The sequence below is a fragment of the Aptenodytes forsteri genome, unplaced genomic scaffold, assembly GCF_000699145.1.
Source record: "Aptenodytes forsteri isolate BGI_AS27 unplaced genomic scaffold, ASM69914v1 Scaffold15, whole genome shotgun sequence".
Classification (NCBI taxonomy): Eukaryota; Metazoa; Chordata; class Aves; order Sphenisciformes; family Spheniscidae; genus Aptenodytes; species Aptenodytes forsteri.
This window is the reverse complement of record NW_008795129.1, coordinates 4,216,901-4,229,260: the sequence shown is the minus strand read 5'-3', so window position 1 is coordinate 4,229,260 and position 12,360 is coordinate 4,216,901. Positions and strand designations below refer to the sequence as shown.

Here is a 12,360-nt window from a genome sequence, read left to right as displayed (position 1 = left end):
GGGCCAAGCCCGGCGCTTGGCCGCACGGAGGCAGGGCGAGAGGGTCGGCAGGGGGAGCGTGGAGAGCCGCCCCCGCCGCTCCGGCAGCCCGAGCAGGCAGGGAGGCAGCGCCTGGCAGCTCCCGCTTGTGTCTCCCGCCGGGCCGATGTATCAAAAAGGTGCCAAAGCAGCCCTCCGGTGACCGGTGCTGGACCCTACTTGGACGCTCACAGGGCCAGGACCCCCTCTGCGGGCTCTGGGAGACGAGGGGCACAGGGGGCTGCACGCGCGTTAGTCAGGACAGCAAAATGGAAAGGATGGCACACAGGGGAATTAGGAGGCTAGGGACAGTGTCCCAGGGCACCCATACAGGTACAGCACGCGCCAGAGAGGGATGTCCTGTTAGTCCAGTTCCAGCATTAACCACAGCTGAATCCACAGCAGCGATGCACAGAGAAACTAGGCCTAAGTGCTCCACGAGGCGTTTCCTTTACACCAGGGCAGCAGCAGAGGTGTAGGTTAAGCCTGCCTAGCAGCTGCAAAAGCTTGTGAAGGGAGCAGTTTTTCCTTAAGTGTCAAGCACATGGAAGAGCATGTAGCTTTGAGAGTGTCACAAAGCATTTCCCTCCCCCAGCACTTGCTCAGTCAGGTGCTGATCTCCAGCGAGACTGACATTCATTGCATCTGCTGCTGACACTTCAGACAGCATTGCACCTTCTCCTGCAACATCACGTTCGAGGTGGAGGGCTGCGGCAGGCAGCGTTGGTTACAGAGCAGCTGACAGCCCAATCCGCCCGGCGACTCTGTTCATCCCAACCCTTCCATAGAGGCATCGCACAAAGGGTAAAAATAAGCATTACAGCACGCAAGACCTTCACCAGGCCCTGCCTATTAGTACGTTTCTTTTCCCTACACACATGGTCACAGAGCAGGAAGAGATCGCAGGGGACACAGAAATGACTACTTTTAACCAGGTATATGCAGAATTTTTCAGTTACGCCTATTGTTTCCTGTTCCCATAGGCTGCTGCGACGCAAGTTACGCTGCCAGCTGCCATACAGCTAATGTGGTAGCACTACCGGACAAGACCTAACGAGGTATTCTGGTGTGAAGGGACTCGAGCAGCCTCAGTTTGTCTTGGTGTCAGTAAATATTCTTCCACTCGTTTTCTCCAAATTTCTTGCGGAGTCACTCGACAGCCAGCTGCACAGGCCACCTTTCACTTCTGAAGACCTGTTACATGCACGCGGGTACGTCGCTAAGGAGACAAGAATTGGCCGTAGAGGGGCGTAGTCAGACTCACCCATCCAACTTCAAGAGACAGTGCTACATTACCCCGGCACAGATACCCTCCCTCTTCCCACCCGCTATTCCACACCTTCAACTATCAGACCCACTCCGATTACAAAGGCAGCAATCTTTATTTTCCGAGACATTTGTGTGCTCACACTTAAAATACCCCCAAAACATAAAAGTTTTTAAAAAGTTTAAAAGTTCCAAATGTAAGTTCCTGATAAAAAGGAAAAAAAAAAAAAAAAAAAGAGGGCAAATGACAAGTCACAAAGCAAGATGATGTTCAAATCCCCCGGCAGAAAATACTCTCTTCCCACCTTCCTTTGGCCTCTAACCTTTAACTCCTTGCAATAACTGCGGTCTCCTGGGCCCCTCGGCACTGTGGCCTAGAATCCAGGCACCAGAGTGATTGTGCAAGCCAGAGGGGAAGTCCTGAAAAATGCTCATCGGAACAAGTTGCAGCTCATGTATATGGGGGTGGCTCACCAAGACTCATCCAACCCTCAATTAGGTGACACTGCTTTGCACACAAATGTAGCTTCCTGTAACAACAGGGCACTTCTCATCGTCACCCTTTTGGGAGGGAACGGAAACATGGAAATCAGGCCCTGCGTAACCTCTCTCGGTGGCTGGCAGTTTCATGAGACGGGGTGAGCAGTTCTCACAGCCCACTACCCCATTTCCCAAACACGCACTACCACTGTTCGATTCATACCACCTATGGGCTCAGCAGACTGCTCCACAAACTAAAATTAACTTAACCCACCTAATGGGGGAAAACAGTTGGGGGAACCATTTTCTACCAGATGTGAGTTGCACCAGAAATAAGGAGGCAGTCACACGTCTGGAGGGAAAGCAAGCCAACAGCAGTAAGCCATTATATTATCTCAGTTGCTCATGAAAACTCAGTTTAGGCTGCAAGTTACTGAACTTGTTTGAGGCTCCCCATACCGAACATGTACTTGTAGCCAACACTTCAAACCATACAGCACCAGGCTTTATTTGCCTTAGTGCTATGGGGAAACTGGCATTTTACTTCTTGAGAGGGATTTAACAGATGGAAAACAGCTCAAAGAGCAAGTGATCCAACCCAGAAAAGAAATTTAAGGCATCAATGATACATTCATCTCGACTCCTAACAAGCTGCACGGCACATTACTGGGAGCAAGCATAAGCTGGCACGTTTTACGTTCAGAGAGAACAAGGAGTAATGCCACACTGCGGTCAGAGCCTCTGAAACAAAAACACAGCAAAAAGCAGAGCTGGGTAGAAAAGAGGCCTTTATCTCCTCTGCCTCCTTACCCATTCCTACTGAGCCAAACCTCACAACCTCCATGCAGTCAAGAGTTTCTGCACATCTCCACTCCACAGCTACGTTCCCAATGAGAGTGTTATCAAGAGTGCCACGGTAGTGCTACAGACCTTGGCCTTTCTGACAACAGCCCCCAACTTGCAACTGCAAACAATACAGCTACTCAGCTGCTAAGGTGTATTTAGACTGTGCTTCTCCAAGTACTCTGGTTAGTGGCCTCAACAGGAGTGGAAGGAAGAGGCAGGTAGGAATTTATTGCAAGGTGAAGCCATAAAAGAAGGAAACAGAAAAGAGGAACCCTGTCACACTGCAACTGTGAACTTGAAATGTCAGGTGGGGGTGGGGATTACAGCCAGAGGGTTCGAATCAGTTGTTGCTCTTACAGTAACTAGCCAAAGGCAAGTTACAATACTTGCCATTTCACAGGTATCCGAGTTAAACCAGTTGAAAAAGAAGTGGGAGGTTAAGACACAGGAGAATGATTTCTCTTTCTTCTACTAGATGGGCAGGAAACCAAAATGAAAAATCACTGCCAGCCTTTTAAAATAAGACTGTAGAAAATTTAACTCTTGGAGGTCACCCTAGTGGTGCCAATAGCACCAGCTCAAGGATGGTTCCAAATTAGGGGCCTAGACCAGATTTAGAAATAAAAGGGGGAAACATCCAACCATTCTCCCACATCCCCACGCTGGAGCTGCCTGCCCCGCAATGGGCTAGGGGAGGTAGCATTCCAGGTGGGCTTGACATCCATAATCTCCACATGCCCATCCATCCAAGCCATTCTGGTGAGCAGATGGTTTACGAATTCCCAAGGAAACATTCTCAGTCACTTTCAAACTTGACGGAATTGACTTGGGTCGATATAGTGCCCCCACGGTAGCTGCCTCGTTTTTTCTTTGTCTTCTCATGGCGGAAAGATTTGCCTTTAGTGAATTTCAGGATATTGTTAGCCTTCTCACCCCAGTCACCAGCTGCTCCTTTCTGTGAGGGATGAAGAGGGAGAGGAAAAAGAAATTCAGGGCAGTACCCAAGAGAGTAAAGGCAGTGCTTTGCACTTCATCCTACCCAGCAAACACCAGTACATTAACACTGGAGCTGACACCACTCTCCCACGCACCTCCTGCCAGAGCTCACACACTTCCTAACAGCACCTCCTGGTGGAAAAAGTTCCCACCAAAAAGACTGCCCAGAAGCACACCAAGGCTGCTCTGCTGAGGTGTATTTGCAGAGGCCCAGTGTTACCACTCTGGGCACTACCTAGCCCTACCTTTGCTTCAAATGAGTTATCAGCAACACGGGCATCCAGCTCAATCTCTTCTTCCCTTACGCGGCGGAATGGAGAGGCTGGCTGTTAAAGAGAAAGAAAACAAGATACATTAAGTGTGGACACACGCATGACATTGCCTTAGTGACAACCTCCTTCCCTCCTTGCCCTGCAAATATGGAGCCCTGTTCAGGCCACCTCAATCTTTAAGTGTTTCTCAGATTCATAATTCTTTCCCTTCTTCAGATCAGGCAGCTCAGGGATGGTCCTATGCAAGCATAACCAATCAACCTTTGCCAGAATAATATTATGCACATACATGCACTCCCTAGGGTTCTCCAGACAAGATTCAACTGCTTGAGGAGGGAGCAAAAATACAAATAATCCTGTGGGCCCAAACTCCCCCCAAAAGCCAGAACAAGCCTACCTGTTCAGGAGGCAGAGATGCCTCTCCCACCAGTCACCACAGTCCACCCTCACTCACCTGTTTCACCTTGGGAACTGTGTGTGGTGTTTTGGCTTTGATCTTTGCCTTTTTACTGTGTGGTGTCTCTGGCTCCTGAACATCTTCCCTCTTCTGCTTCTTCCTGATCGTGCCTGTTAGATGTACAGCAGTAAAACTTCAAAGGGACTAACTGCAGTGTTGGGAAAAGTAATGGCATCTCTCCCCCAGAAAGCAAACCCAGTGTTGACACAGGTGTGAGAATCGGTCCCTGCATTACCTCACCCAGAAACCAGACTGCTATAACAGACACTAATAGCCATTCTGGGTCAGCAAGGATTATTGCCATCCTATCCTAAAGGATAAAGATAATTTTGTGGAATAGGGTACCTCTATATTAATGGTTTAGTGCACTTGAGAAAGTTCTGTTGGCTAAAATTTGCCAGTTCTTGGAGTCACACAGTATGCACTTGCACACATCACTAGTGCACTCAAAGTTGTTTTCCTCCTGGAGGGATAAAGACTGAGATTGCGCATCGGGGCATCATCTATGGTGTCCCACTCAACACAGACAAGGTCCTCCAGCAGTCTGCCTTGCTGTCACTAACAACTTGTGCATGCACAGGTGGCAACTGGCAACAACTGTACAGAAATGTACTTCATGTTACCACAAATTCCACTGCCAGCAGATACGCAATACAGACAAAAAGGATCACACCGAATTAAAAACTAGCCCTTCCCTCTCAGTACTGCACCAGATGGCATAATCTAATAGCACATAGAGATTAGACTGAATATTGTTTAGGAAAGGCTCCCATTCATGCTTAGCTCAGTAACATTGCCTGACAGACCCACTTCCCGGACTGTAGGTAATACCTCCATTGACTTTTCCAGTCTCTTCTTCAGAGCTGCTTTCACTACTGCTACTGCTGCCACCAGCTGGCTTAGACTTCAGGTTGTTTGCTGCTGGTGTGGATGCTTTTGCTTTCTCTGTGGAGGCAGTGGTCTTAGAATTGTTCTGTGCCCCTTTCCCTGCCTTTTTGGGCTTCTCATCCTCTTCGCTGGAACTATCAGATGAGCTGCTACTACTACTAGAAGCAGCTGCCTTCTTCCCCACAGTTGCTTTTGCTGCCCCTATAGATTTGGTGGCTGGTTTCACTGCTGGCTTCTTTTTTTCTTCCTCACTGCTTGAGCTATCAGAGTCAGAAGTGCCTGCTTTGGGAGCTGGGGTAGGAGGCTTGGACACTGGCTTACCCACTTTGCCAGCTAATTTAGCCGGAGTGCCTTTCTTCTTCTTCTTCTCATCCTCAGAGCTGCTGGAGCTGCTATCTGAATCAGAGCTACTTTGTGCTTTCTTTGTGGCAGCTTGTGACTTCTTTGTTGCAGGGGTTGCTGCTTTAGTTGTGGGTTTCACAGGGGCCTTCCTGTCAGAGCTATCAGAATCTAGAATGGAAAGGAAAAGAATAATCAAGGCTAAGCCCCATTCCTTCAACATGAGGCTAACATACAGATTCAATGTTGATACACAGCGCACTTGATTAGCTGCTTGAAACAACACTGCAATGGATATTCCTGTCCAACTGCACCCTCGTACCCTGCCTAGAAGGGTCTTGACACAGAGGTCTGAGCAAGCACAACACGCACGTGGAAATTCTCCTTTTCTCCTACCCCAATACCTGAGCTGTCTGAGGAGGAACTGGAGTCTTTCTTTGCTTGTCCAGGCTTGACAGCTACTTTTGCTGGTTTGGAAGTATTCTTTATCACAGGTTGTTTAGCTGGGAGCTTACTCCCTACCTTCTTCTTGTCATCTTCAGAGCTAGAATCTGAACAAAAAAAAAAAGGATGTTCTTGAAGTTAATAAGCTTCTGGTGCAAGTTACTTTAGTAATAACACATATATAACTCATGGGGAAGTGAAAAGCAAAATGGGTTGTGGCCCAAGGCCGAGCCAACTAGATAACTGGCAATAAGCAGCATTTGATGAACATTTGAATGGTCAGGGGACAGCATTCATCTTTCCACATAACTTCTTTGTTGGGAGGAAGTGGAAACAAGCAGTTTAAGTTCTTTACTAATGCATGCTCAAGGAAGCAGACATTTGGAGAATAATGTAGGAGAAGAGGTACAGAATAAGGGACTGGAGAAAGTACAGGTATCACCATAACAAACTCAGGGAGAAGAAACATTGAGAAAAGAAGCTATGTGGTAAAGATGAAAGAACAGGCAAGAAATTAGGAGATAAAACTGACAAAGCAAGGAAAGTGAGGCAGCAACAGCAGAGTATCTCATTTTAGCTTTCTACTCCCTGTATCAGATGTGTTTAGCAGCAGTCTGAGGATGGACTGGAGACTCCTGTGTACAAATATGCCTTTGTATTGTGTGTCACAGCAATCTGGAATGCTAAGCCTGATCTATTCCAACATTTCTGAACACTTTTAACAGTAATCAAAACTGTGTCCATTTGTGAGAAACTAGGCAACAAAACCAGAAAACACAGAACTCCTGCCACTTGTTGAAGTGTCACACAGTCTAGTGCTAGCTGTCTGCAGATAGATGGGCAGCTGCCACCCACAGTCCCTGTCATGGCACCAGAAATGTTGAGATATACCTTGGAGGGGAAATGTAGCACATAAGGAACTTACATGGGAAATACAGCATTACAAACCTTAAACCTGACCAACAGAAGATAAAAAGCATGCTGCCCCCACTTCTAGGGTCACATCAGGAGAGGGCATCTTCTGAGCCTATTTTGAACTTGGTATGGCGATAACATTTTCATTTCGGAAACTTCTCCCAAACACAATGGGGTAACAGAAACCAAAAATCTTAAGGCACAGATCCTCAGAAAGCATAACCATTAACCTTCCTGGAGAAACCTGATACACATGATGCCCCATCCTTTCCATCCAGCAACACGCAGACCTTTCTGCACTTGCCAATGGTCTCATTGGTGTCTCATGGTCAGACTCCACTCTGCATAGCAGACTGCTGTTTTTCAATTTCACATCTTGTTAGCTATGGAGACTGCAAAGCTTTCGAGCTCATACGCTGAGGATCTCAGCAGATACACCACTATACAGCAACCTGGCCAATAAAAACATTAACACAAAAAATTCAAAACTTTATTTCTTGAATTACCTGAGTCACTGTCAGAACTGGATTCAGCCTTCTTGGTAGTCACAGCTTTGTTTTGGGGGCCAGGGATTGTTTTAGCTACTACTGCTTTGCCTGCAAAAGCAAGTTTAAAATTAACAGGCCACATCCACACCAAACCTTTGTCCCAAGATCCAAACCTTTCCAGAGGTGAAAAAGCTCCCTTCTCAGTGCACCAGCCATTCAGCCAGCACATCAGAAGCCAAGCAAGGACCTGGCCGGCTGCAGTAACGGGCCTGGCTTATTCCCACTAAACTAGATCCTGGTAACTTTTCAAACCAACACATGCAAAGTAATCCAACCTGCACACAGTTTGGATCCACAGGTTGTACACAGCGTTGTTTGGGACGCCTTCAAATTACTCAGAGGCTTCCAGAGAAGCAAATAGCAACACAGACCAAAGTCAAATGGCTTTTTCAAGGAAACCAAGACATAGCCAAAACATTGTCCGCACCATGTAGTAGTTCCTCTGCAGCCTCCTCTCCTCACAACATACCTGCTCCTCCCTTTGGGGGCACCCGCTCTGCCTCATCACTACTGTCTGAAGAGTCACTGCTCTCAGCCTTTTTTGCAGGAGCCTTGGCAAGGCCTTTCTTTGTCTGCGTAGCCTGAGGAGGTGGTACAGCGCTGTACTGACCTATGAAGAGAGACACAGCATCCAAATGCCCGTATGATAACGCGAGCAGCACACGATGTTCATTCTAGTTAGAATAAAGCACTTCTGCTATTTGTTTCCATTTATTCCCCTTCTGTAGCTGCAATCAAAGATACTAGCTTATAATTTGAAAGACTACACCCATCCCACTGCTACCTCCTGTTTCTACTGTGAGTTTAACTCTCCTCTTGGGGTTCAGCTGACCCAACCATCTCCGCACAGTTCTCTGCACTTTTAGAAGAATGGGAGCTTGTATTGCCAAACTTTTTCAGAAAAAAACAAATAGAAGTATCAATTGTTGATTGTTTTCATTTACTGCCTTCTCAAATCCTCCGGTTAGAGAATCAGACTGAGTTTCGATGCTTGATCCTCCACTCAGATCAGCTCTCTCCTGGAATCCTGAAAGCGCTACACTATATTGAACAGAGGCCCATTTAGCCCATCAGCTGGATTGCAACTGAACAGCCCTAGATACTTCACAAAAAACCTAAAAAAGCTTAAATTGCTGCAGTTACAGAATAACCAAACCACTGGCAAATTACTTCCCAAATCCTGGCAGACAGGAAGCCTGCAAGAAGAATGTATTTAAAGGCTACCTGAATAGAAGACATGCAGCAAACCAAGCAGAGTCTGTCACAGTCTCTCTCACTCCCCATTCCTTGCTCAGGCAGGAGCTGAATTGCAAGCTTAGCCCCAACAGCACATATGAAAAGAGCTGCTGTATTTCTGGTTCACGATATCACCACCAGCACTACCTGGAACCTTGTGTGCAGTGAGACTTGCCTGTGCCCTGCACACGCTTCTCCCGGAACAGTGGGACTAGCAGAGAGAATCCTCCCACGTAGCAGCAATGGTATTTAGTACTTACCAGACTTTGGCTTTTGTTTTGCAGGTGGCTTTTCATCGTCTGAGCTGTCAGATGAGTCCTCACTACTGGAACTTTCCTTGGCACGTTTGGTTTTCCCTGGACATGCTTGAGTGGCTGCAGGTTTCGGCAGAGGTGATTTCTTGGGAACAGCCTTATCACAAGAAGGGAAGAAATACACATTAAAAAAGAAGTTACAGAAACCTTGTGGGGACAGCTGGATGTGGATCTTGTTTAACTCTACGCCTCACTTAAGAGAGCAAATTTTGAAGACAAAGGGAGAAAGATTAATGAAGATTCTTAAATGCAAATTTTAGGAAACACATGAGCATCACGATCTTTCCGGCCACTCTGCTGTTGTTTTCTGCTGCATGAATCCCTAGTGAGGAGCTCCTCTGACTAAAGGGCACAGAACTGACTGAAATTGTAGCAACTGCCACTTGATTAAACACAACTACGATTATTTTTGTGTTGCAGAAAACATTTTTAAACACTCCCTAGTGGAAAACTCAAAGTTACAGATAGCTAAGCACAAAAGAGTCATGCAAAAATGAATATATAATGAAGACTACAATATGGTTATGACACAGTGAGATGTTTTCCTGTAAAAGGAAGGAGCAGAGGAAGCAGCAAGGAGGTATTAGGGAAGAAAGCCAGTGCATGGAGAGGTGCTAGAACACATAATCCTACTGTACAAAGGAGAAGGATGTATAAGAGCCACAAATGCTGTGCTCAGCATCTGTGTAGTCTGTACCTTTGTCTATATATTTCACAGTCCCTGCAAGACAGATACACCCAGCCTCACTAGACTTTTACAGTGTTCATGATGTTCTTTATGGTCTCATTTACCTTCTTCGGTGCAGCCTTTTCCTCATCAGAATCTTCGCTGCTGCTACTGCTTGCTGCTTTTCCATTGACCACCTTGGTGGCTGCCTGGGCAGCTTTACTTCCTTTTGAGATAAGCAAAAAGGGACATTAGAAAATATGCTATGGTAGATGAGGGGTAATTACATTCAGCATGAAGTATCACAGAGAGAAAAGAACCACAAGAAGCCAACAGGGCAGATTAAGGCAGTACTGCAAAACTGTTGTTTTATCCTGCTGCAAGCTTAGAGAAAGTTTTCAGAAAACTGTCCATTCTAGCTCATCGGAAGCTCCAGGGCTAAACGCTAAGTAAACATCTTCTCTGCTCTTTGAGGGGAAGACACTGGCAAAAGCACAACTTAAGCAGTTAAGGTTGCTGATTACACCTACTTATGCAACAGCATTTGGGACCATGTATTTTATTTGAGTTCTACACCTCCTTCATGTCAGAAGCAGGCTGGACTGGAGTGCAAGTACACCTACTTATGCAACAGCATTTGGGACCATGTATTTCATTTGCAATCAGTTCTACACCTCCTTCATGTCAGACGCAGGCTGGACTGGAGTGCAAAGGGCAGTGACAGCAGATTTTCAGACTGCTATGTTAATACATATGCCTTTGCATGTAGGTACAGCCCTCGTCGCTCCTCCCCTGGCTTTTTTGGTTTTGCACTTTGACTCATGTATGCAACAGCATTTGGGACCATGTATTTCATTTGCAATCAGTTCTACACCTCCTTCATGTCAGACGCAGGCTGGACTGGAGTGCAAAGGGCAGTGACAGCAGATTTTCAGACTGCTATGTTAATACATATGCCTTTGCATGTAGGTACAGCCCTCGTCGCTCCTCCCCTGGCTTTTTTGGTTTTGCACTTTGACTCATGATACACAACAAGAGGTACCCGATTTAGGTGTCGCTGTTTTTGGTGGCTGTTTCTTTGGTGCTTCCTCATCTGAGCTGCTCGAGTCAGAACTGGAACTCTCTGCTTTCTTCTGAGGCTGGATTTTGGTTCCAGCTGGCTTCACCATGGGTTTTGCACCTTTCTAAACAACAGGAAGGAAAACTGATTAGCCCTTGCAGCCATGAAAAGAAAAAGAGGGTAATAAGTGGGACACATGTACAGAGAATATAAACAGCTGTCTTTCACAGAGGTTACCATTTTGACTTGGAAACACCACTCTGCCTAACGGTTAGGGCCTGAAAATCCCTGGATAACAATTTTGCTCTGGGAAACCTCCCAGCAGCCCATGGGAGACTTCCTTTGCACCTCAGCCTCCAGTTCTGCCTCCTCAAAATGGGGCAGCTCTGGGGCTGGCACTGTTCTCTTCCTTCTCCAGATCACACTAGTTTGAAGACTGAAAATACTGACTGGGCAACTCTGGTTGGTCTCCTCTAGTGTACACTGACATCATTCTTCCTCCCCCTCACTTCTCAAGACCGTGATTGCAGCAAGAAAAAGGAAAGAGAAGATTCTCTTTTTATATATACACATATATGTAGAAAAAGATCAAATTTATTTTAGCAAATGTAAATAAATCTTTCCCTGCAAAAAAGTAAGCCCTGGCAGTCTTAGGATAAAACAAGGAGCAGGCTTGGATATGAAACAAAGTGGGTGCTGGACATGAAATTAATTCTGCACCGGACCAGTCCAAATGGTGCACCGTCCACTACAGAAATGTCTTCTTACATTGCACCTGCAGCAGTCTAGGGACTTGATAGTTCAGGAAAAGCGAGCCCAATTTCAGAGAGAATTCTGCTGGTCAAATTTGCTATTATCCATCACTGTCAAACATGCATTAAAGAGGCTGGAAAGGAAAGCTGACCTTTGCTGGCTTCTTCTCCTCCTCCAAGTCTGAATCATCACTGGAGTCCTCGCTGCTGCTCTCTGCCTTCTTGGCTGGAGGAACTGCTTTTGCCTTGGGAACAGCTGCTGCTTTAGCTGCAAGTAAGGGACAGCACACACTGATGATAAGTTAATTCACAACTTTCATGTACCTATATCCTGCACTAGTGTGTATCAGGACAAAAGGATATACTAAGGTCATTAAACCATGACTGAAGTTCATAACACTGACTTTGTTTCTTGAGCAGGGTGCGGCAGAAGGCTTCAAAATGGGTAGGCAAGAGGACAAGGGCAAGTCATAGAATCATAGAATAGTTTGGGTTGGAAGGGACCTCTAAAGGTCATCTAGTCCAACCCCCCTGCCATGGGCAGGGACATCTTCAACTAGATCAGGTTGCTCAGAGCCCCGTCCAACCTGACCTGGAATGTTTTCAGGGAAGGGGCATCCACCACCTCTCTGGGCAACTTGGGCCAGTGTTTCACCACCCTCAGCATAAAAAATTTGTTCCTTATATCTAGGTCCTGCCTGACTAACCTAGTGGCCTTCTATGATGGAGTGACTACATCAGTGGACATGGGAAGGGCTACAGATGTCGTCTATCTGGACCTCTGTAAGGCCTTTGACACGGTCCCCCACAACTTCCTTCTCTCTAAACTGGAGAGGTATGGATTTGATGGGTGGACTGTCTG

The 12,360-nt window shown here is 46.5% G+C and overlaps 1 protein-coding gene across 1 annotated transcript in view; it reads right to left on the bottom strand.

Moving 5' to 3' along the window:
* Positions 1-1,384: 1,384 nt before the first annotated feature.
* The window catches only part of NOLC1 (nucleolar and coiled-body phosphoprotein 1), a gene marked incomplete at its 5' end in the record, with an annotated part of 13,756 nt that continues 2,780 nt past the window's right edge, over positions 1,385-12,360 (bottom strand). Inside the window, 11 exons of the mRNA XM_009277985.1 lie at positions 1,385-3,565; positions 3,852-3,932; positions 4,333-4,445; positions 5,167-5,733; positions 5,967-6,113; positions 7,428-7,517; positions 7,939-8,079; positions 8,966-9,116; positions 9,812-9,912; positions 10,729-10,870; positions 11,651-11,766. Coding sequence (XP_009276260.1) covers positions 3,407-3,565; positions 3,852-3,932; positions 4,333-4,445; positions 5,167-5,733; positions 5,967-6,113; positions 7,428-7,517; positions 7,939-8,079; positions 8,966-9,116; positions 9,812-9,912; positions 10,729-10,870; positions 11,651-11,766 — 1,808 coding nt within the window. The remainder of the gene's footprint in view (positions 3,566-3,851; positions 3,933-4,332; positions 4,446-5,166; positions 5,734-5,966; positions 6,114-7,427; positions 7,518-7,938; positions 8,080-8,965; positions 9,117-9,811; positions 9,913-10,728; positions 10,871-11,650; positions 11,767-12,360) is intronic.